General features: G+C 43.1%; 1 protein-coding gene across 1 annotated transcript in view; it reads left to right on the forward strand.

The window, feature by feature from the left end:
- The window catches only part of GRHL2 (grainyhead like transcription factor 2), a 130729-nt gene extending 106564 nt beyond the window's left edge, over window positions 1–24165 (forward strand). The window contains exons 10-16 of the mRNA XM_082258714.1: window positions 1249–1345; window positions 1775–1914; window positions 4502–4533; window positions 8752–8843; window positions 12050–12135; window positions 14579–14643; window positions 23500–24165. Coding sequence (XP_082114840.1) covers window positions 1249–1345; window positions 1775–1914; window positions 4502–4533; window positions 8752–8843; window positions 12050–12135; window positions 14579–14643; window positions 23500–23617 — 630 coding nt within the window. The 3' untranslated portion in view covers window positions 23618–24165. The remainder of the gene's footprint in view (window positions 1–1248; window positions 1346–1774; window positions 1915–4501; window positions 4534–8751; window positions 8844–12049; window positions 12136–14578; window positions 14644–23499) is intronic.
- Window positions 24166–26303: the final 2138 nt, after the last annotated feature.

Below are 26303 nucleotides of genomic sequence, written 5' to 3' on the forward strand. Positions count from 1 at the left end.
TTGTCGAATCAAAGAAATGCAATGCATTCTGTGAATGGTGCTGGTGCAGAACGGCAAACCTCCTGTGTTCAGAATGCAGCAGGCCAGACGCTCAGCAGGGAACCCCAAAGCAAGTGGAGATCATTGGAGTAGCGGTGTCCACTACAGTGATTTTCAGCTTTCAGGGGCATCAGCCAGATATGGTATATGCATAGTTACATTGGAACAAGCTGGGCCAATGTAACTATGTATTAAGTATGCATACCTGGAATTCTTCTTCAAAAAGTCTTAACTTATTCCTTACTCCTGCAAGCTTCCTCCTTTCTGTGTGATCAGTTCCCTAAGGCTGTTTCTATTTGATGCTTGGCTGGTTGCAGCTCTCTGACGTCACCACATACATACAATGCCAGCAGTCCTGCATTGAACATGAGGGCAATGAGGGCCAACCCACATTTAGTTAGGTGTGGACTATTTGTCATATTTCTTATCTGTAACACCAGATACACACAAATGATATTTCCAGTATTATTTCTTGTAGATGAAAAACCTAGTAAAACAGTTCTCAAACATGTATTGTCTAAGTGAGCCTTTTTCAATCAGGATGCCCTGAGGTTTCTTCAGGGGCGCCTTGGCAAATGCCTAAAAATTGCCCAAAAATTGTATACAAGCCAGTGTGTGGGTTAAGGCTGCCTTTTAGTTACACTAAGACACGGGTTTTCATTGTGCACCATTACAGCCTTCAAGCTGCCAGCGTCCTAACAACCAATGGCATCATGAGTTAATAAGGAGGATGTCCATCATCTGCATAGCATCCTTGATTGACCCTCCCCTGCCCCTTTCCATCAGCGGTGGGGTCACATTATCTAAGTGATGGAGAAACATTGGAATACTAGTCAGTACTAGTTTGCAAACGTGTATTTGCTTTGGAAAAATAAATTACCTCTAATGTTGGGTGTTCTACTGGACTTGTGGATGTTGCTGCGTTATATTATTATTATATATTATATATTAGAATAGTTTTTACATTTTTGAATGGGTTGCCTCGAGATTGTCCTTAATTTTTAAAGGGTGCTATGAGATTGTCCTTAATTTTTAAAGGGTGCTATGAGATTGTCCTTAATTTTTAAAGGGTGCTATGAAATTGTCCATAATTTATAAAGGGTGCTTCGAGATTGTTCATAATTTGAAGGGTGCCTTGACTGAAAAAAGGTTGAGAATGAGAAACACTCATCTAGATATTATATTTTTATTTTTTAATTTGATTTTAAGGGAGCAGAGAGAAAAATCAGGGATGAAGAAAGAAAACAGAACAGAAAAAAAGGAAAAACACAAACAACATCGGCACAAACACCTTGCACAAATAATTGTAAGTTTTTTTTTTTTTATGCCTTTTCTTACAGAAGATTCTCTTGGCATTTAAGAGGGATATACTGAATGTTCACTGTAAGTCTATCAGCTGCTCATCTCACAACATACATGGAATTGCCTGCTGCCTCTATCTTCACACTCAGGTCTACAGCAGAGCTCCAGATCAAAAAGTAGACTTGGTGTTGACCAAGATTATAAATCTAAAGTGATACTAAAGACATCCCAGGGCACCTTGCAAACAGACCTCAAAGCATGTTCATATTCTCATTTATGGGAAGTCTTTCATTGCCCAGAGTGAAAAGAGTGTAGAACCTCTAAGATGTTTCTTTTAGTTTTATCCTTGGATACAGGAATATCAGAAAAAGAAAACATAAAGAAGAAATTAGTTTGTTTTAACAAAAATTCTGTTTGCTTATTTTACTTCTAGCGCCTGATGCAAAAATGGCAGCCATACCTCTACAGAAAAAGAGTGACATCACCTTCTTCAAAACCATGTCTGACCTGGACTCCCAGCCCGTCCTCTTCATCCCTGATGTTCACTTTGGAAATTTACAAAGAACTGGACAGGTATTGCAAATGTAGCACTTTAATCAATAAACAATCTGCAGCATGCACAGTAGCAAGATTACATACAGCCAGTTATCACCTATAGCACATGTGTCAAACAAAAGGCCTACGGGCCAAATTCAGCCTGCCAGGCTTTTTCATGTGGCCCTTACACGCAGGGCTTTTTTGAGGTGGAAAGTGGTGGAACTTTGTTCTACCACCACCATCTCTCACACTGCACTGCCCACTCACCTCTGTCACTTATAAACACAAAAGCCTTCTGTGTCTACAGGGACAGCTATTCTCTAGGCAGGTCTCACAGATCTCTGCCTTCACTGCACTCACAGCGGGGACAAGGGAGATGCAGGTACAGTGTAGTCATAGGTGGGATAGGTCATCACAGAATAAGCTGCTCTGTGATTCCCATCTGTGCCCAATTGCACAGGTGCCAACCAATGATATCCCTGCAAATAGATAGCTGTAGGCACTGCCTACAGTCCTGGGAGGTACTAGAGCCTTGCCAGGTAAGTGAAGTGAGATGCATGGAAGATTTTTGGGGGAAGAGAGTTGAGGGCTGTGGAGGGAGATGTGTGAAGAGGTGGGGGATAGAGGAGGGTGGTGCTTTGGTCATAGCCAAGGAGGGGTGGAAGTTAAATGTGCACAGCCTGTGGAAGAGACGCAGCGCACCCCTGAACTCTGCCCTCTGTGTGTGGGGCACCCCTGAAACTGCACCCTGTACATATCATACCCCTGAACTCTGCACCAGTGGCGGCTGGTGCTCAAATTTTTTTGGGGGGGAGCAAACAGAAAAACGCAATAGGCATTGCTTTGCAGCAAAAAACGCTGTAAAAAATTGCATGACTTTGAGCTCACAAAAGTGTGAAAGGGGCCTTCAGTAATTAAGGTATAGCGTGCCCCCTTTCAATGCAAAGAGACCAGCATGCCCCCTTCAAATGCACAGAGAGCAGCGTGCCCCCTTTCAATGCAGTGACCAGCGTGCCCCCTTCCAATGCAGAGATGCCAGCGTGCCCCCTTTCAATGCAGAGATGCCAGCGTGCCCCCTTTCAATGCAGAGATGCCATCATGACCCCTTTCAATGCAGAGATGCCATCATGCCCCCTTTCAATGCAGAGATGCCAGCATGCCCCCTTTCAATGCAGAGTGACCAGCGTAAGCGTGTCCCCCCCCCCCCGTGCGAGACCAGTGCACTTACCTCACATCTGTGTCTGTCTCCTGCCTAGCCCTGCTCTTGTTACCAACATGGGTGATGACAGTGGCCAGCCTCTGGGTGAGCTCTTGGTGTCCAGCGGCGGCTCATGGCTTCTTCAGTTCCCCGGCGTTGTGGCTTCTCTTCAGTCCTCCCGGCTCCCGCCTCCTCCCCAGCCAATGGCTGCGCTTCCTGATTGACCAGGAGGAAGATCCGTGTGACAATAGCGAATTTTCATTCGCTATTGTCACACAATGGGTGGGTTCAGGGCGCACTGCTCTGCGCCCCGGGACCACCCTTTGCATCACCCTTTTAGAGCCTTCGGCTCTAATCAGGTGATGGAAAAAAAAAAGCCCCATTGAGCTCCATGCGTCCGGCACCCCTGCATGTAGATTAGGGGGCCGGATGCATGGATGGGGGGGCGGCGCCCCTGCGCCCCCAACACACCCACCGCCACTGCTTTGTACTTCTTGCATAGTGCACCCCGAAACTCTTCACACTGTGCATGGGCAGCCCTGAAACTGCACTCTGTACATAGTGTACCCTTGAACTCTGCACAGAATACATTCCTGGTATTTATTGCCCCTTTAAGATCCTCCCACTGTACCATTGCAATTTGACCACACCCACTGTTCGATGTGGTTCGGTCGGGGAGGGGGCGTGATTGAGTTCACGCACCTATTCTCTGAGGAAAAAAAAGAAAACCTGGATAAACATATATAGTTGTAAAGATCTGACCAGGGCAACCATAATGCCAATGTGGCCCGCGATGAAATTGAGTTTGACACCCCTGACCTTCAGTGTAGGATTTCATTCAATGCCAGGACATGTGAGTTCTTCATTAAAGTAATGTTTACCGGTAAAAAGAAATGTAAACGCACTTAATGCACGTAAATATATATATTTTTTCTGGGGAAGTCAGCTATTTTTTATTCTAGCATCAAGGTTGTTAGGGTTTATTAGACAACATTAAACATCTAAATAGAATCAATAAAATTAATTCTAGGAAAGCGCAGCCGTCTCTTTGCAATAATGCGTACTACTTCTGTAATTTATAAGATGTGATAAGATTATGACTGCATAATGAAAGCAATATCATTGTCAGTTTCTAGAATGATCTCTTTCCTTGTAACGATCCTCCAACTAACAGCTCCTCTGTTTTATTCCATCCATCTCAGCAAAAAAAGAAAAAAGAAATTATAAAGCTTTCTTTTACACGCTAATCGAGTTACTGTTGTAATGAGGATCAGGATGGCGTTTTATCAATGTTTATTACATTCTGGTTTATATCTAAATCAGGATAATAGTCTGATCCATCACGCCTTAGCCAGCTAAAGTAATGGAAATATATGCTCTGGTTTATAAACAATTTATAACAATTTACACTTGTTTCTCAAACAGGTTTTCTACAATACAGATGATGACATAGAAGGGTAAGAAACAATTTTTGAATCTATGTATATACATATGTATGATGTATTAACCACTTCCCAACCACGCTCTAGCCAAAAGATGGCCACAGCACGGTCGTCTAGTTCTGGAGGGGCGTCCATAGATGTCCTCACAGAACCACGTCCCCGGCGCACCTGCTGGGGTTAGTAGCTGGCATGCTCTGTGATTGCTCTGTCCTTAAGACACAGCTGATCACAGATTAGGGTAAAGGGCCATTCACATCGGTCCTTTCCCATGTGATCAGCTGTGTCCAATCACAGCTAATCACATGTAAATACATTTGCTAGTTAGCGGCATTCCTCGTGTGAGGAGAGTCGGCAACCGACAATTGTGACAGGGGACTTTTACACTGATAATTAGTGCAGCCCCAACAGTGCCAACCAGTGCTAACTATCAGCGCCCATCAGTGCTGCCTATCAGTGCCCATCAATGCAGCCTATTAGTGCCTCATCATCAGTGCCGCCCATCAGTGCTGCCTATCAATGCCCATCAGTGCTGCCTATCAGTGCCCATCAGTGCCACCTATCAGTGCCTCCTCATCAGTGCTGCCTATCAGTGCTCATCAGTGCTGCCTATCAGTGTCCGTCAGTGACACCTTTAGTACCTATCAGTGCAGCCTCATCAGTGCCTCCTCATCATTGCCCATCAGCGTAGCCTATCAGTGCCAATCAGTGCAGCCGAATCAGTGCACATCAGTGAAGGAGAAAAATGCGTATTTGCAAAATTTTATAACAGAATCTAAGAAAAACTATTTTTTAAAAAAAAAATTCGGGCTTTTTCAATTGCTTAGCAAATAAAAAAATAAATTAATTAATTAACAAAATAATTTTATTTGATCAAATACCACCAAAAGAAAGCTCTATCTGTTTCAAAATGCTAAAAATGTCATATGGGTGAAAGCTGGATATTGGTCTGGGCATGAGGCAAGTGGGGAAAGGGTCAGTCCACAGTAAAATTACCTTGTACTGCAGCAAAACAACTCTCAATCCTCCTGCAATTGTAATCCCCCCCTCCCCCAAAAAAAAACAAAAAAACAAAGCAGCAGGGAAATAAAAAAAAAAAAAGTAAAAAAATAAAAAGTCTCTTGAAATAACTGGAGGTCAGAAGTGATTTAGACTTTACTACCACCCCTGATTTATAGACCTAAAACAAATTGTCAGGTAGAGAGTCTGACTTCGTAGCTTGTTCCAGATCAGTACGGCAGTGAACCCAATGAGCTGGAAGATAACTGATACAGCCAGGCCATTAGGGTCTTCAAAGGACTGATAGGAATGGCAACCCAAATTTTTTTTCTAATCTTAGAATCTTAAAAATTCACGTCAAAAATTTTAATTATGTGTAAAATAGTGTAAGGTTTTATTTATGCACACTGTTGTCTTCCTCTATAAATATTGTCGGCCCTCCTCAACAGTCCCAGTTTCTAATGTGGCCCCTGGAAAAATGAATTGCCCACCCCTGCCCCAGAGGAAGCGATCTTGCCTAGCTTTAATAAATATACAGTATATGCTACTGGCATCTACCCACGTTTTAGTTTTGAGTTGGCTGGTCTATTAAAGAGTAAAGAAATATTAAATAAAGTGTGTGACATAGACACAATACAACACCATATCTCTTATCATCTGTGCTAGAAAACTGACAGAATCGAAAAGGCTGATAGGGGTAAGCCCTTTTGTTTCCTTTGCAGTTATACAGTCTCCGTTTTTCTACCCATTCTATTATGGAAAACCAGTTAAAATTTGAATGTAATCAGCATAACCAGCAGGCCATGGGACAGATTGAGGATTGCCATTTGATAATGATTTCCATTTTTGTGCAAATGAGATCTCAGTCTGAATGTCCTAGCTGTTTAGTTTAATAATTTTGTTCAGATATTTACTTTTGGCCATCTAGATCTCAGAATGTGCTGTGCTTGTCTAAGTCACTATGCCTGGAGGATGCAGCTTAACAGCATCATTTTGTGCGTGGGCTGTTATATTTCCCATTAAACAGGCAAATTGCAAAGAAATACATAAAAAGGAAAATCAATAGTCATAATTAGTGTATTCAGGTTAAGCCATTTAAACTAGAAATATCTGAGCGATGACCTATTGTGTAAATCTTGGCCAAGTGTTCGGCTTCTGCCTCCTGAACTCTATTATTGGTCCAAATCCTTTATGAGTGACCTGACTGACTAATGGCATGGGAGGAGGGGAGGTTCTGGACCCGAGTTCACAAGTACAGCAGTTGGTGCAGATTTGCATAAAAGCGCACCCTAAGTTTTGGATCTCCTGGAGCGCTCTACAGGACGTATGACTATTCATGCAGACCCCTCTCAACGACTGCTTTTTTTGCCTGCTACTGCTAGAAATTGTTTAATAGGTTTAGAGTAAAAGTTTTTTTTAAAATGTACTAAACAGGCTTCAGCAGTAATCTGCAGGCATCACTGCCTTTATATGACCTCTCCAGTGCCAGTGGTGCTCCAAAAATGCCCAGGTAAAACACTACCAGGTTGTCATGATCGATGGCCAACCTTCAGCTGCATATTCCTCTAGGCCAGTAAGGACTCCGTCATAGCAGAGGGCCAATAGAAACTGGCATGGGGGTAGGTGCTCTGAAACCTGTCATGAAGTGTTGATTGGGCCTCCTGCAGTGGCTTGGGATTTGTGGCCCCACCGGCAATGGGGGGTCATGTAGACACTGCTATTAGCCAAAGCTATGGTAGGCAGTCTTAATGGCCACATATTTCTAGGCTCCTGCTTGATACTGCTGCAAGCTATTACACCATGTTTATGGTACTGACAGGTTTGCTTCGCTGACCTTTGTTAAAGTCAACGTCGTATGGTAAAGCAGGCCTCTATTCAGTGCTTTAAGTGGCCCAAAAGAGGTGTTGGTACTCTATTATAGCCTATAAATTTACCCCCCCCCCACCCCACATCAGGGTCCCCACAGAGCACCCCCCCCTGGCCTGGGCTGGGACTCCGGGGCAGGGGAACTCACTGGTAGTGACTGCTCTAGCTCTGGAGTAGGAAATATTCTTGTGGGGGGCAATTGAAGGCGCAGATGTCCAAAATGAGCGTACTGGTACGCTAAGGTGCACGGAGAGGTGGCGGTATGCTCAAGAGCCATATTTGGAAATAGCGGTACTGAGTACCAGTGCATACCGGCCCATTTAAAGCACTGCTTTTATTAGAAAAATCTATTTAACTACTTTACAGCTGCTGTTTGTTGGTATGCCACCTCTTCGCTTCTCCTTAGCTGCTATAGATTTGATGGATGAGTCGTATTCCCTGTGTCCCCCATCGCACGCAGTAGTCATGGTCCTGTAACGATGTCCGGACAGTTGCAGAAACCACAGCGTGCAGATTGGGGGGCAGGTATTCAACACACCCAGATATATGGAATACTTTCAGTAACCAGAAAGAAGCGGCATATCAACAAAAAGGTAGGTATAGAGCCTCTTCTCTTACAGATATTCTTTGCTGTACACATTTTTTATTTGATTTCATAATTGGCAAGGTAATCTGCAAAGTGCTGTAGTATTTTAGCAACATAGCCGTGCGCAGGGAAGTGCCAGGTGTGCCTGGGCACACCCTAATCACTATGTGCGGTTCCCTTCACCCCTACTGCCTGGGCCCCCCGGTTGGCCTTGCCCCGCAGTGCTGCTGGCTTCCCTCATCTACTCTCCCCCCAGCTGTGGCGGAGGATGTTTAAAGATGGACAGTGGGGGAAGGGGCTAGTAAATATGTAATCTAACAGCCCCTTTCTTTTCCAAATGAACATAGTGAACACACTAGCTCACTGTGCTCATTCATAACTGAAGCATAGTAAACTGTGTTTTACTATGCTTCAGTTTGTGAATGAACAAGAAGCCGCTCAGCACAGAGCACTTTCCATTCATCCTCCACCCCGAGAAAGATATGTGTGTTTAAGCTTTGGGGTGCACACCCTAATGCAATATGCTGCACACACCTATGTTTAGCAATTAGGTGTGCACAGCCTTCAATAATACAATGGTGGCTTCTATACATCCTTTCTTGCTGTACTCTGCCTTATGTGTGTGTTGTAGAGGAACCAATATAGAGGCAGAAAAGGCAGCCTACTAGGCACAGATAATAACGTGAGGAGCACAGAAGCTCAAGAGCTATATATACAGTATATATACACCTATATATTACACCAGCTATAATATCTACTAAACCTTCTGTTTTTCTCTCACACAGGAGCAGTGTGCTGGTGAAAAGGATGCTCCGTCCTGTCGAGGAAGAATTTGGTCCACCTGCACCGAAGCAAATGAAAGAAGCAAATAAAAAAGGTAAAATTGAATGTAATTACTATAGTCCTGTAGGAAAAAACGATGGCGCTGTTGTAGCCAGACCAGTAATGCTGGGTGGATGTAATGGATGAAAAGTTAAAAAGATCAACATTTGGAGGGAAGAGGCAGCTCTCCTATATAGGTCCTGACTAAACCTAGTGTGTGAAAACAGAAGAAAGCAGGGGGCACCTCTATCTGAGTGTCGAGTATTGAAAACAGCTATTTGGTAGTAATGAATAAATATAGAACTCACATTTGATGGTGGAAGTATTGGCTTGTCATCTGTGGAAGTCTTAACATCTATAGCAAAGATTGTCAGGCAAGCGGCTGGTGTTGTGCAGAGATTGGGCAGGACTATTAGGAGTCGCATAGCTCCAAGCAACCTCAAAACAAATATATCCTTCAAGACTACTTTACCCTCCTTCTGCTAAAATGTAGTCAGCATGTTTCAGTGCGTAAAAATTAAATGCCCTACCTGCCCCTTTTTAAACCACAGACAGTCATATTTTACAGCCAATCAAAAGCTTTATCCCATTTTCACATTCTTTACATGCTCCACAGAGTATGTTATTTATTGCTTAAAATGTCCTTGTGGCCTTCTCTATGTCGGGTGCACTGTCAGGACCCTCAGAGCAAGATTCAGCAAGCACCGCCGGGCGATCTAGCAAGGAAGCACAGATTAATGTTCTCAGACATTTTAAAGATATACATGGCCAAGCCACAAAAAATCTCTGCGTCTGGATCATTAAAAATATCTCATCTGATTACAAAAGAGCAGAGCGCTTCAAAAGGCTTTGCGAGAGAGAAACTTTTAGGATTTTCTCTCTCAACACTCTAGTTCCACATGGCCTTAATGAGGATCTTGAATTAAACACACTTATCTGATCCCCCTTCATTAGAACCATGTCTCCATTTAATTATATATATATAATTTTTTTATTTCATGCAACCTAACTTACTCTGCTCTCAGTACATCTCACAGAGGGCAGTTACTGCTTTGTAAAGCGATCCAGTGGAGAAAAGCATGTCTTTTTTTGTTCCATACACAACATATTTTTGTTTTTGTTTCGTTTTTTGGTGTTTTTTTTTTTTTTTGTATTTCATAGGCTCCTTTCACACGGCCGCTCCGTGTGAAAGGTCCGCTGCGGGACTTTTTTTTTTTTTTTTTTTTCCACGGAGCTGATGACATTTCTGTCATCCGCTCCGTGTGCCCGCATATCATCCCATCCGTTTGCGGATGATATGCGGACCTAATGTAAGTCTATGGCACTGCGGATGTCAGCGGATGACACCGCTGACATCCGATTTTCCTTCCTTTCCGTTTTTTACACGGAAGGAAAAATGGGGTTCTGTTCCGTTCCAAAAAACGGAGCAGAACTGACAGGAAGAAAATTGGGTGTCAGCGGATGGTATTCCGCTGACACCCGCAGTGCCATTCACTTACATTATGTCCGCAAATCATCCGCAAACGGATTGGATGATTTGCGGACACACGGAGCGGCCGTGTGAAAGGAGCCTTAACCTATTTTTCTCTCTTTGAACAATTTAAATAAAATGCCTTTTTAAACTGGTTTTTATATAAACACAATAATTATGGAGATCTCCTTTAACGAAAAAAAAAAAAGCCTTGCGGTGTTTATTCAAAAGTGCCCAGTTTTTGGCTTATGTCTTTATTAAAGTCTTGGACCCCTCAATGGTTTTGACTTGTCAGTTTTTAAGCACGCATGGCAAAGCCATCTACCCACATTTCTCATTTAACTTGGTCTCATGAGATGTCAGCTAATTTGACTATGAGGGAGGAGCCACCGCCCATACTTCCTCCTATTTTCCCTATAAAACCAGTACCCCAGAGAGCACTCACCCTTTCACTATGGCTTGACAAAGGGGTGGAGCCCCAAAACACATCACCACGCCCCCCTGACAGAGAGACGTCATCACCTCATCCCAGAAGAGATTGCCAAGCCAGTTGAGGACACTGAGAAGTCACCGCTCTACAGCATTGCATGTGGTTTAGCTTCCCCAGCCACAGCGCTACTGTCTGTTTCTACCCAGCTGCTTCCTGGCCGAACTCTGCCTTTCAGAAGAGTGTCAAGCAAGCCAAGGACACCCAGATGCCAATGCACACCACGCCGCTGGCCTCTCCATTCTCCAGCGCTTCCTTCTCACCACCCAGCAGCTTCCCGGCCGATCTCTGCTCAACACCAGCCGCTTGCCTGCCAATCTCTGCTAGAAATGTTAAGGCTTCCATAGATGACAAGCTGATATTTCCTCCATCAAATGTGAGTGCTATATTTATTAATTACTACCAAATAGCTGTTTCCTATACTCCACAATCAGATAGAGGCGTCCCCTGCTTTTATTTTCTTTTTTCTGTTTTCAATTACTATTGTCCAACTGCAAAAGAAAAAACAAAAATAAGTTCTAAAAAAGTTTTGAGACAAAAATATTCATATTTATGCTTTAAAATGATAGCTGGTCAAAAGGGTTCATAATGCAAACAGCCATATCTCAACAGAGAAAAGACTCATGGGTAAAGCCATTGTTTTTTTGAAGGTCTGTAAATTAAAAGAGGAGTTGAGCTTTTTTTCCCCAGCAATTATACTATACTATTCTATTATATCGGTCGGATGCTGCATCTGTCCCCTGCAGCTCTAAGACTGAGAACCGAGCAATCAAACACCGTGAGCAGAGAGCTGGTGACTGTCCGTCACCATTCTCTGCTCGGTCCCACCCCGCTGACTGTAGCACTGGGCTGTGGAGGGGGTGAGAACGGGCAGCTTAGGCTCTCAGCGACTCACTGAGAGGCTGAACCAGGTGCCAGTCCAGGCATGTGGGCAGATCCCGACTGCATTGTCGCGATCTTGCCCGAGCCTGGACCGGCTCTGTAACGTCAGCCGACAGCGGGCTTCTGCTTTGGCTTTACTTCTCCTTTAATGCTTAACTCACTGGGTGTTTATAGCTTCATGGGGCTTCTTCACACGGAAACCCCCCCTTTCCCAACTGCCTACCTGCAAATGGCTGTCTAGTCCGGAAGTGGTTAAATTCAAATTATAGAAGGACTCAATGTTATTACATTTTTTAGTGTAATTGTGTGATGTGCATGTTTATGTAAAAAATATGCAATATATATATAATCATTATTCTTGAAGAAACACATGGAAAAGAAACATATATTCAAAAACACCCTCTCTGTATTTTCATTACAGTTCTTCTTTATGTAAGGAAAGAAACAGATGAAGTATTTGATGCGCTCATGTTAAAGTATCCTACAGTGAAAGGGTTATTAGAAGCTGTAAGTATATGTAATACATCTTGGAAGACATCTAAGAAAGGCTGATATGTTCCTTTTGTTGCTTACACTTGCAAAGCAATCCCTGACACTACAACCAAAAAAACACATTAATGTATGGAAAAATAAAAGTTGCTGTAGCTGTCATCCTCCTCCTTCCTTCCTTTATTGCTCAGGAGACCATGAGCTATGACAGTGGTTGAAAATCAAGTATCTCATTGTTGCATCACTTCCTAAGTAGTGAAGTAAGGATGAGGATGACAGGCATTGAGCTTATAACTTCTGAAATTCAGTAACAGTTCCTTTATTGCTATTCAGCCAGGTTACCTTTTATTTAACCACTTAAGCCCCGGAAGATTTTACCCCCTTCCTGACCAGGGCCTATTTTGCGATTCGGCGCTGCGTGACTTTAACGGACAATTGCACAGTCGTGCGACGCTGTACCCAAACGAATTTGACGTCCTTTTTTGTGCGATTTTTTGATCATGCGCTATAAACAAAAAAAAAAGCGACAATTTTGCAAAAATAACAATATTTTTCACATTTTTTTATATGAAATTCCCCCCCAAAAAAATGTAAAAATCAAAATTTTTTAACATTTTAGGCCAATTTGTTTTCTGCTACATATGTTTGGTAAAAAAAATCGCAAAAAGCGTATTTTGATTGGTTTGCGCAAAAGTTATTGCGTTTACTAACTAAGGGAAAGATTTTTGTCATTTTTATTGTTTTTTTTTTAACGAGTAATGGCGGCGATCTGCGATTTTTTTTGCGGGACTGCGACATTGCAGCGGACAGATCGGACCCTTGACTGACATTTTTGACACTTTTGGCGGTACCAGTGACATTACTACAGTAATAAGTGCTATACATATGCACTGTTACTGTAAAAATGACACTGGTAGGGAAGGGGTTAACTTTATTTGAGAAGGAGGGGTTAAGTGTGTCCCTAGGGGCGTGCTTCTTACTGTGATTGGATGTGGCTTGTGATGTAACAGCACAGATCTACGGTCCTACATAGCAGGACCGTATGATCTGTGCTGTTACACAGGGGAGAATGACAGGCGGCTTTGTTTACATTTACATCCGTGAGCGAGCGGGAGCGGGAGTGCGCCTCCAGCTGCGCACGCTCGCTCCCTAGAGCCTCGCAGGCTAGCGACGTAGTTCTACGTCACTTTTCCTGTGAGGGGCTGACTGGCGACGTAAATCGTTAAGTGGTTAAGATATCAAAAATAGATGAGAAGCAGGTGCGTACCTAGAGCATTTGGCACCCGGAACGGATCCTATATCTGGCAACCCCCCCAGGCAGGCAGGCAGGCAGGCAGACGACGCACTGCAGCCTGGAACCCGAAAGAATCGTCCTCTCTCTGCTCCCCTCTGGCCCCTCCTCCTCTGCAATAATGGCGCCGACTGACCTGAGGCGCCAGACAGAAATACATGTAACTGGCAGTGGCACATGTACTGTGTGCTAATTCCAGTGGTGTCACTAGGATTGGTGTCACCTGGTGCAGTAAAACATGGTCTCACTCCCCCCACCCCTGCACTCCCTCATCAGGAACCTTTCCTTATTGCTAGTGCTGTCCCTAAAAGATGGGGAACCTTTCCCTATATTACCACTTTCAAAAACCATGCCAAACCCAGGGGCCAGGGTCTTAAGTAGACTCTGCCATACCTAAGATGGGCTCCAGAGTCACATGGGCAGCCAGCACCCAATCGAATCCCTGCCCTAGTGATTTAGGAAACCATAGAGGAACCCTGTTCCCCATGACTTGCAGTTGAGCGCCACATACAGCAGAGAAAACAGACTGCACCTGCCTGTAAGGACTTTAAGAACTATACCGCAAGAGATATAAGACATTGTCATCTGATTTAAATCTCCATCATCCACCAAAAAAATAAAATAAAATAAATAAAATTCTGTCCAAAACATACAATGCAATAAAATGAATATATTACCTAAAATTCCACATACTGTATGTGGAAGACAACAATGGCACAATATAATGCATTTCACAGGATTTTGCATTAAGGTCAATTTACAAAGATAAGCGCAAAAAGTAGAGGACAAGTGTAATGTGTTAAAGAGACCTTGTCACCAGACTTAATTTCAACAAAAATATTTTCATAAGATTATATGTGCATTTCACATATTTTAGGTCAGTCCACTGAAAACCAGTATTTCATTTTCCTTTATTCACTTGTTTGGTTTAGAGTTATGCCTATATACTGCCAAAAGAGGGCAGTAGAGCTCAGCAAACACTTATTATTATGAAGTGCAGTAATGACAACAGGGATACATTATAGTAGTGACTATTTATATATTTCCAGTCCAGTCCAGTGACATTTTTAAGCTCTAAAGGAAGAACATTCATGCCTTCTGTCAATACACTCAAAGTGAATTATATTTACAGCATGTAACATGTTCTCTTTTCTTACTTCTGTGTTTCAGATCTCAGAGAAGTATGGCATCCCTGTTGAAAAAATTGTGAAAATTTATAAGAAAAGCAAAAAAGGGTAAGGGGATGAAAATTGATGTACCATATGGGATGACTATTGAAGAGTAGACCTCAGAGGCGGTGTAATTGATTTGTAAGCCCCTCCCCCAAGACAGCCAGGAAGAAATGTGGGTGTGGCTTTAGATGTGTGGATAAAAGACTCGTGCTGAGAAAAATATGGAGCCTGGAATCGCTCACCCATATACATCCCTTCTTACAGCACCTCCCCCCCCCATACACATCTCCTCGTACAGCACCCCCCCCATACACATCTCTTCTTACAGCACCCCCCCCCCATACACATCTCTTCTTATAGTACCCCCTCCCTATATACATCCCTTCTTACAGCACCTCTCCCCCCCCATACACATCTCTTCTTATAGCACCCCCTCCCCATATACATCTCTTCTTACAGCAACCCCCCCCCCCCATACACATCTCTTCTTACAGCACCCCCTTCCTATATACATCCCTTCTTACAGCACCCCCCCCCATACACATCTCTTCTTATAGCACCCCTTCCCCATATATATCCCTTCTTACACCCCTCCCCATACACATCCCTTCTTACAGCACCCCCTCCCCAAACACATCTATTCTTACAGCACCCCCTCCCCATACACATCTACTCTTACAGCACCCCCTCCCCATACACATCTCTTCTTACAGCACCCCCTCCCCATACACATCTCTTCTTATAAAACCCCCATAAACACCCCTTTATACAGCACTACCCCCCCCCCCCCCCCCATACACATTCCTTTTTTTAGAACTGCTCCCCATTGGATACAAATTCCCTCTTATAGCCCCCACCATACAGCACCCCCCTCTCCAACTACATATTCACCTTTTATATAGCACCTCTTCCCCATAAACACCCCTTCTTACAGCAGCCCCCCTATACACATCCCTTCTTACAACAGCCCTCCTCATACACACCCCTTCCTATAGCACCCCATCCCTATAAACACCCCATTCATACAGCGCCCCATCCCCATACACACCCCTTCATACAGCACCCCCTCCCCATACACACCTCTTCATACAGCACCCCCTCCCCATACACACCCATTCATTCAGTACCCCCCCTACACACCTATTCATGCAGTACCCCCCTCCCCCTACACACCTCTTTATACAGCACCCCTTCCCCATACATGTCCTTTTTTCAGCACCCCTCTCCAGGTAGCCACACAGTGGGGTACAGGGATATGGTCTGGCTTCCTCCTGGGTGGTAAATGGAAAGCAGTGCCCACAGTGACTCAGGACATCTTTTTTCCCCTAGAGGAAGTAGTGGGGTATCTAGAAGTGGGCGCAAATACCTATTCCCCCCCACGAATGCCCACAGCCCAGATAGCATGCATACGGCCAGCCAGGCTGCTCAATAAAATAATCAGCAGCCATGCATTATGGTGATTATTTTAACCTGTTGATTTGTACTTTTGTCTTTAACGATTTTAACACCTACATAAAAGTTAGCCAGGGTTGAAACCATTGATTTTCCTGCTCTGAGTCATGCATTAGGGGAGAAGGAGCTCAATGCTTTGTTAGGCAACGTGTCTATTTACACGGCAATACAATGTTTTGGTCATATCAGTGCTGGGAATATAAATATGAGTCACGGAATAGAAATATCTCCTAATAGTGGGCTTGTCTTTTCTGTATTACGAGTTCTGCACAGCTGTGTCACCTGAACAGATAAATACCAGAATGTGTATCCTCGTCTCCTGCGCTGTACGTTCTGTGATCTGATGAGTTCACTTTAGTCTATGGTAAAGTCATGTTTCATTAGCACAATGATCAATCAGATAGTGAACCACGGGGAACACAGACCAGCTTTGAAGATCCATTTCTACCTAACTAGCAAGCTAAAGAGCCTAGCAAGCAAAACATGAGTCCAAAAGAATGACAGATCCACAGTGAGACAGAGGCAGCAACCCTCTAAAGCCAACATATCAGGATAAAGATCCCAATTATTTTAAAAAAAGTGACAGAGTCCAATGACATGTGAAAATTGGTCGCAGGGCTGAATTCTTATCCTTGTGTTAAAGCTTTGCATATGGAGGCTACTGTGTTCATACATAGTGAACCCCATGGCAGACTAAGGCCTCATGTACACTGCTACTTGTAAACGGACGTTTAGGAGCAGTTGGGCGTTTTTTTTCAGAAGCCCCTCTATTACTCTAGGCAAAGGGCTTAGATTACTTGGAAAATGAATGGCGCAAAGTCATGATTGCCGTGCATAGGACCCAATGCAGAATTATGTTAAATATATCAGTGTTTGGTGTTTTATTGTAAAGGGTGTCCCTTCAGCAGGGATGGATTTAGAACATTTGGCCTGCAGGGCTAACACAGCCAACTAGCCTTTTTATAGTAGGGACAGACATCTGTGGTCTAAAGAACTGTTAGAGTTTGCTGCTAAACCACATTTAGTTTTAGCTCCTCTGCAATCAAATGAGCAAGGGTTGATTAATTTGGGCTGCTTAAGGTTTCACAGGCTGCTGCTCTGCTACTCTGTCTTCTAGAGAATTCTGGAACCCTGTAGGGGGGGGATGGGAGAGACTTCAGCCTGAATATTTATGGCACTTCAGCCAATCCCTGGGGAGGTGTACCCAGAAGGCGGGGAAGAGTCCATGAATAGTCCTGTGCAGCAAGGGCAGCTTGCAGTATGTGGGTGTAGGGCAGTGTTCCTGTGTCCAGCCTGCTAGAGGAGACCCCGTTTGAGGGGCCTTTCCCTCCTGGGCAGAAAGCGAGGGAAGGAAGCCAGCCTTAAGACAACGAGCTCCCAGCTAGGCTTAGCTGGGGTGCCTATTGCAAAGCAACCCAAGAGTCCAGAGGGTCAGGAGAGAGCCTGAGGGATAGAGCCAGTGGAAAGCTGTAGGAGAGAGGCCAAGTTGTCCTAGAGGAGATCTGAGCCTGCATCTCCATCACTAGAAAGAGCCTAGAGGGATATTGGCACGAGGCAACCAATGATCCTGGTGGCTGAGTTTGTACAAGACCCCAGTGCTGCAAGGAGGACAGTGAGGTACTTGGGACTGTGAGTGATGTACAGGTCACAGGAAGCTAGAGATTCTATGGGACTTTGCTGGGAGAATGCAGACAAGGTTGTGCAAGGATTTTAATAGTTGTGCAGAACACCCAGAAATTTAGTAGTCCTAGTTTTACAGTTCCAGGGTATACCATGCTCCCTATCCCCATCCAAGTTCATCGTTCCTCAATAAAATCACAGAAAGAAACCCCTAGACTGATTCTTGAGCCAAAGGAAGAATTCTAAAAATGCTGTGTGCCTGGCTGTGCATGCTGTAAATGGGGAAATAGGCCCAAATAACCAGTGGCTCATGCTGGGGTAGGGCTCCATGATGTATTGTATACCATGAAAAATGTGCCATGGTACCTCATTGGTCAGTGGGCATGGTAAAAGGTGGGGGATTCAAAATCTTCTTTTATGGCTCTTTTTTTCAGATTTTTAGGAAGCCAGTGAGCCAATCACATTAGCAAGAAATTAGGTTTCTACCTCCTAATAAAATGGCATTATTTGTTAACATTTATTCACAAAATAACTATGCAGCAAAAAAAAAATGAAAAAACCCATAAGTGTATATTAATGGGTTTGTGTGAAAGTTATAGTGTCTACAAACTATGGCATATAAACTGGAATTTACACAGCTATAGATACTATACTTGTAATGGCGGTGATCAGTGACTTATTTTTTTTTTTTTCCAAAATATCAGTGACTTATAACGGGACTGTGATAGTGTGACGGGCAGTCTGGCGCTGGCTAAGAGGGTCACTAACTGACACTGACTTCGCTAGTGACACTAATACAGTGATCAGTGATAAAACTGTACACTGTATTAATGACACTGGCTGGGAAGGGGTTAACATCAAGAGGCAATCAAGGGGTTAACTGTGTGTACAGCCAGATCTCTGTTCTCTGTACACACAGCCAGATTGCTTTTGTTCGTAAGCACAGACTTCTGTATGTGATTGGAGGCTGGCGATCAGCAGGTTTCAGCCAAAATCATTAGCTGAAATCTGCTGCCAAACACATCACCAGGGGGCTTGCACATGCACGCACCAAACCCAGAAGAAAGCTGGAAATGTACAAGCACATTGCGTGCCGGCCAGGGCTGCTGTTAGAAATCGCGGGGCCCCGTACAGACTACCTGGCAGGGCCCCCCAAGAAAATATTAAAGATATATTTAGCTAAAATTACAATAACATCACTATTATCAGACACAAATATAACGTAACTCGCATAATTCCTGCTAAATCTAGAAAAAAAAAAACTATGTTAAATAAAAAAGAAGATGAGATGAGAAAAATATACAGGCTGGGCAGTTGGAGCTCAGTGATCAGAGAGACAGAGAGAGAGAAACAAAATTACAATTTACAAATAAACTCCTGAGCAGAGATAAGTGCTGGGAGGGGGATTAGTGAGGGACGACTGTCTCTTTCTCAACAGATAAAAGCTGATAGGGAGAGGGACAGATCAGATTCAGGTGCTGGAGGAAGACTTCTGTATTTGTTGTCCATCACTAATCCCCCTCTCTGTGTGGGCCCCCCTGTGAGCTCGGGCCCCCTACAAGAGGGCTGGTGGTCCCCCCCTATCAGCGGCCCTGGTGCCGGCACCTGCCTCCCGCCTCCCGCTCTAAGTATATTTACTGTGATTGGTTGGCAAGTTAACAACTACCCTATAGAAGATTTACTGCTACAGCCGTTCTGTGTAGAATCCTTTATATATATATATATATATATATATATATATATATATATATATATATACATATATATACATATATATATAGATATATGTATCCCAAAAAAGTTGGGACACTGTACTAATTGTGAGTAAAAAAGGAATGGACAAATATACAAATTTCATAATCTTACATTTTATTCACAATATAATATAGATAACATATCAAATGTTGAAAGTGAGAAATTTTGAAATGTCATGCCAAATATTGGCTCATTTTGGATTTCATGAGAGCTACACATTCCAAAAACGTTGGGACAGGTAGCAATAAGAGGCCAGAAAAGTTAAATGTACATATAAGGAACAGCTGGAGGACCAATTTGCAACTTATTAGGTCAATTGGCAACATGATTGGGTATAAAAAGAGCCTCTCAGAGTGGCAGTGTCTCTCAGAAGTCAAGATGGGCAGAGGATCACCAATTCCCCCAATGCTGCGGCAAAAAATAGTGGAGCAATATCAGAAAGGAGTTTCTCAGAGAAAAATTGCAAAGAGTTTGAAGTTTTCATCATCTACAGTGCATAATATCATCCAAAGATTCAGAGAATCTGGAACAATCTCTGTGCTTAAGGGTCAAGGCCGGAAAACCATACTGGATGCCCGTGATCTTTGGACCCTTAGACGGCACTGCATCACATACAGGAATGCTACTGTAATGGAAATCATAACTTGGGCTCAGGAATACTTCCAGAAAACATTATCGGTGAACACAATCCACCGTGCCATTCGCTGTTGCCGGCTAAAACTCTATAGGCCAAAAAAGAAGCCATATCTAAACATGATCCAGAGGGGCAGGCGTTTTCTCTTGACCAAGGCTCATTTAAAATGGACTGTGGCAAAGTGGAAAACTGTTCTGTGGTCAGACAAATCAAAATTTGAAGTTATTTTTGGAAAACTGGGACGGCATGTCACCAGGACTAAAGAGGACAAGGACAACCCAAGTTGTTATCAGCGCTCAGTTCAGAAGCCTGCATCTCTGATGGTATGGGGTTGCATGAGTGCGTGTGGCATGGGCAGCTTACACATCTGGAAAGGCACCATCAATGCTGAAAGGTATATCCAACTTCTAGAACAACTTATGCTCCCATCCAGACATTGTCTCTTTCAGGGATGACCTTGCATTTTCCAGCATGACAATGCCAGACCACATACTGCATCAATTACATCATCATGGCTGCGGAGAAGAAGGATCCGGGTACTGAAATGGCCGGCCTGCAGTCCAGATCTTTCACCCATAGAAAACATTTGGCACATCATAAAGAGAAAGATGTGACAAAGAAGACCTAAGACAGCTGAGCAACTAGAAGCCTGTATTAGACAAGAATGGGACAACATTCCTATTCCTAAACTTCAGCAACTTGTCTCCTCAGTCCCCAGACATTTGCAGACTGTTATAAAAAGAAGAGGGGAGGCCACACAGTGGTAAACATGGCCTTGTCCCAACTTTTTTGAGATGTGTTGATGCCATGAAATTTAAAATCAACTTATTTTTCCCTTAAAATGATACATTTTCTCAGTTTAAACATTTGATATGTCATCTATGTTATATTCTGAATAAAATATTAAAATTTGAAACTTCTACATCATTACATTCTGTTTTTATTCACAATTTGTAACAGTGTCCCAACTTTTTTGGATTCGGGTTTGTATATGTGATCCTGCACATTCCCACTGTCCTGACAGTGGGGATTTGATGTATTTGGGAATGAAAATCTATCACATCCCTTCATGAAAGCAGCACACAGAAACACTGGTTAGGCACACATTTAACCCTTTCATCGCCCTAGATGTTTAAGTAGATGTTTACCCCTTCCTAGCCAGTGTCATTAGTACACTGACAGTGCAAATTTTTAGTGTCAGATTGTCCTCCGCAATATCACAATATCACAGTCCCGCTATAATCCCGCTGATCACTGACACTACTAGTATAGGAAAAAAAAAAAAAAAATCCAGTATATATACTATAGTTTGTAGACGCTATAACTTTTGCGCAAAGCAATCAATATTCGCTTATGGATTTTTTTTTACCAAAAATATGTAGCACAATATATATTGGCCTACATTAGGACCCCGTTCACACTGGGGCGAACCTACTTGCCGGGGCGACCTCACAAGTCGCGGTGCGGAGCGGCCGGCACGGACTTCATATCATTCAAGTCAATGCAGGTCGCTCCGGGTCGCCCCAAAGAAGCTCCGGACCCTTTTTCTAAGTCGGAGCGACTTGTGTCGCTCCTATTAGAACGGGTCCACAGCTTCTCTATGGCAGGCGACCTACGGCGACCTGTCAGGCGACCAGGTCGCCTGACAGGTCGCCCCAGTGTGAACGGGGTCTTAAGAAGAAATTTGATTTTTTTTTAATTGGATGTATTTTATAGCAGAAAGTGAAAAATGTTATTTTTTATTTATTTATTTATTTTTTTTAAATTCTCTGCCTTTTTTTGTTTATAGCGCAAAAAAAATAAAAAATACAGTGGTGATCAAATACCACCAAAAGAAAGCTCTATTTATGGGGAAAAAATGACCTTGCTAGGTTCAAACCACATCTATGGATACAGGTAGGTATCTCCTAGGGGTTAATATAGGTATCCATAGATGTGGTTTGAACCTAGCAAGGTTTAATTGTGCAGTGAGTACTACATTGATAAAACAACTTACCCTTGAGGATAAGATCACATCCCTTGACCTCAGTATCAATTAATCTGATGATGTACCCCCACCTCCATGCCATTGGGATAATATTGGCTTGCCACCTGCTCAGCTGATCTATTGTATTCTATTGTTGTGGAAATTAAAATTGTGATTACTGAAAACTGCTTAGTACAATTGACACAGTTTTGAAGAAGCACGAAAGCGTGAAACATGTAGAATCAAGTGTCATTAACTGAACCCACCTTGCCGGTGTTGGACATCCTTTATTACCTATACTAGATCCCGCCGTTGAGCTGGGGCCAAAGGATTTGGTATTTGTAGGTTGTGTTCCAAACACCAGAGAGTAAGGTGGTGTGCAGCGTTGTTTGTACATATATTTGTCTGAAATGAAAATTTGTATAATATCATCAAATACAGTGACGGATACATCTTTTATTGTTGTGATATCTATATCTTTTAATAATGAATATAATAAATAAAATAATATTTTTTAACTAATTATGTTGTGCCATCAAAGTCCATTTTGTGCTATTACCATTTTAAAAAATTAGCCAATCTATACCAGTTTTTAGAGCACCGATCACCGCTCACGTGACCTGCCGCCTTTCTCCTTCTCTCGGCCTCTCCTCCTCCTCCCTTCCCAACTGACGTGAGCAGGGAATCCTCTGCCCTGCTCGCTGCAGGCAGCTGTCAGACAGGAAGAGGAGAGATCCGGCAGGTCATGTAAACGGCGACTCTGAAAACTGGTAAAGAACAGCTTATTTTTTTTAAAACACATACACAGACACAGGGGCATGGGCACATAGGATTATCAAATTGACCAGACAGGATGGTATAAAGTGGCTTAACAACCACTTTAAAGGGGAAGTTGAGATTCCCCTTGCAGATGCCCATGCATTCGGCCCATGTGTACGGGTCTTTAATTCAGAGACCCCATCAGTGCCCCTCCTTTTGTCAAAGTTCATAGCAGCAGGACAGGAGCTAGGGACACAGCAGGTCTGGGCAGAGGAAGTTCCATTCTACTATGAATGCTGGGTCAAGCAGGTTATTGGTTGCTAGGGTGCTGGCGGTCCTTCCAACCAAAGGCTGAAGCAATTACAGTGCAGCGGGGGGAAAATATGTTGGAGGCTGTAAGGGGGCTGGGGGGAGAATAGGAGACCATAAGCAGCCTCTGCTGACCTTAATCCTCAATCTGTGCAGTGTGTGGGAGCACAGTGGACCCCACCCCCCAAGGTGCCCACATTGAAGATACACCACTGACCCTAGCTGGGGGCTGGATAAAATCTTGTAGAGGACCGGATAAAATCTTGTAGGGGTCTGGATATAGCCGGTGGGTTGTAGTTTGAAAACCCCCTGCCCTACGTTATTTGTTACAAAGCTGTATGTTATGTGCAATTTCATTATGCAAATATTTATGTAAATTGTGAAATTGATGCACCTAATCCACTGCTTTCATTTCATTTCTTAGCATCTTAGTTAACATGGATGACAACATCATTGAGCATTACTCCAACGAGGACACCTTCATACTCAATGTAGAAAGCATGGTGGAACAAGGCTTCAAGATCACACTGACGGAAATCTAACTAAAGTCACAACAATGCCTGATGGGATGGAATGTTCCTTTATGGAACAGAGGGGACCAGACGTTCTCTTGTAACCCCAACCTTATCAGAGACATTATTCTAGGACTTGTTCATAGGCATCTGGACAAAGAATTCCCCAGTTACTTCATTTTCTATACAAAGAAGACAATACAAGACAAAAGACTGATTATCATTTATTTATTTTGTCACTCCACATTGAGGAATATTAATATACTGGATTCTGGTTGGAATAATTTGTTATCTTGTTCCCATTCTGTAATATGTGCTCCAATGGGATGCTTTTTTCCCTTCTTGGGTGTCCGAATTTCTTGTGGTCAGACTGGTTGTGTCAAGGAGAGGCTTCAGAACAAAGTAGAGGTATGGCTGGGCAGATTGTGGCCTTAACTGTGGTCCATTCTGGAAATAATAAAGAGTCATCTCTTACTATAGGACCAAATGTTTCCAAGTCTACTGGAACCAAAACCATTATATATTTGTACAATTACTGGCACAGTACAATTATGGTGGCCAAATCCAGAATGTGTACAGACTGGCTACATGTTTGCTACTTAATGTGTATGTAAACCCTAACAACAAACTTCTCTTATTTGGCCCCTTTTCTAACACACGTAGAAACGTTCTGCTCTTTAATAGAGCACAGTGGTGTCAACGGTCAAAGGGTCAGAGAATTTTTTTTTGCGCGTTTCATGTGCGTAGGGCAGCTCATTGAATAGGATAGGCTACCCTACACGCAACGCTCGGAAACGTGCACACGCTCCATCACACCTGAATCATGTGAGCAGAACCTAAACGTATACAGCTTATACACTTTAATGCATTGATACACTTTAATACAAAGATCTAATTGATAAGAAGCAGCCCACAACTACCCGTAGCAACCCCCATGTCCTCCCAAACACACAAGTCTTCTGGCTAATGCTAGATTTGCCAAAGTGCCAGTCCAGTCATACCAATATTACATTTATTAAGCACTCCATACTGGAAATAACCAATAAAAGGAGATCTAAGCAGGTCTAAATTTTGTACAGAATATGTGTGTAGCCAAACGTGTGTTTTTTTTTTTTTTTTCCAGCATGGTCAGTCATCTCCTTTAAAAACTGAATGTACAAAGAGAAATGATCGCTTTTTAAAGTATTTTGTAAGTAATCTTAAAAATAAGGTAGCTTTTTTTTAAAAAAAAAATGTACAAATTTTTTGTAAAGTGCAATATAATATGTTTATTTTTTATTTCCTTTGTCTTGCCTTGTTTACTGCCACTGCGGTGACTAATTGTTTGTATCAGCTTTTTAAATATCTAAATTGTGGTCATGCATGGTTAATCAGCGAGTGCAAAGAGCAATGGTTATGTGCAAATGTAGTAACCTTCCCTCACCCCACTTACACCATTGCGGTGCATTAGCATGCATTAACATTCTATCAGCATTATGCCACTCTCAAAGGAACGGGCTGCCTAATGGACCAAAATGGACCAAAAAAAAGGGTGTATGTACTATTTCTGGCAGCGTAACACATATTATTGCATTGCTGAGCATTCTGTTGAGCCGCAATGCATTTCTGTTGGCAAACGCACACTGGGGAGCTATTCAGAATTAATGGCGTCACATCACCCCAACACATGTAACATGCTGTACTGTATGTTACTGCAACACAATAGTGTAAATGGGTCCTTACCATCAGAAATCATCACCAGTGAACTGAAAGCAGATTGGTTACTATAGACATCCTCATCTTCATTGCTGTTTTCAATGGTTGTTATGAAAAGCGATGTATTGTTGTCTCTCAATAAGTACTTAATTCCTATGAACTGCAACTTCCATCTTGTGGCCATATTGCGCTATTTTCCCAAACCACTTTTTTTTTATGAATGAATAGCATTCGACCTGTAGAGAAAATAGGAGAACATGATTTTGCCTTATTTGCACAGAACGAATGTAGCAGCAGTTTCACTGGATAAATAGCTATGCAATTGTATTCTTTATGTATACATCCTTTGTAGTAGGGATCGACCGATTATCGGCAAAGCTCATATATCGAGGGCCGATCTGCACTTTCCCCGATATATCGGAATCGGCCACCAAAGTGGTCGAAATTACCAATATTTCGGAAAGTGCTTGTACTGGAGTGATGCCTGCAGCCGTCCATAGTCGACGGTCGGCGGTCTTGTAATGACAACTGATGCGGCTGAGAAGCTGCTCGGCTGTCATTACAAGGAGCGGGAGGGGACGTCCCCCCCCCTCCCGCCACCTTTAGCGGCTCGCCCAGGTCTCCCGTCCCACCGGGAGACCCGGGCAACCAGCCTACACGGCCCGCCAAAGAACCGATCAAAGCCGCATTCGGCTCTGATCGGGTCTCCATGTAAAAACCCAGAAGTGATGTCATGACATCACTTCCGGGTACTGGTGCCAGATAAAAAAAAATAAGAGCATTCAAAACAGCCAAAATTGCAACTTAAAATTCTTTTAAGTGCAGAGGAGGGGTTTGGGGTCTTTTAAACCCCCAGATCCCTCCACAAGAGTACCTGTCAAGTAAAAAATAATTAAACCGGCCAATACCGATGCGCGATGACCAAAATATTGGTATTGGTATCAGCAATGAAAAACCGTTATCGGTCGATCCCTACTTTATAGTGCTCCAATACTCCCAGGCCAGTTTCAAAAAACATACT

Source organism: Pelophylax lessonae (assembly GCF_965119305.1).
Source record: "Pelophylax lessonae genome assembly, chromosome: 5".
Taxonomy (NCBI): Eukaryota; Metazoa; Chordata; class Amphibia; order Anura; family Ranidae; genus Pelophylax; species Pelophylax lessonae.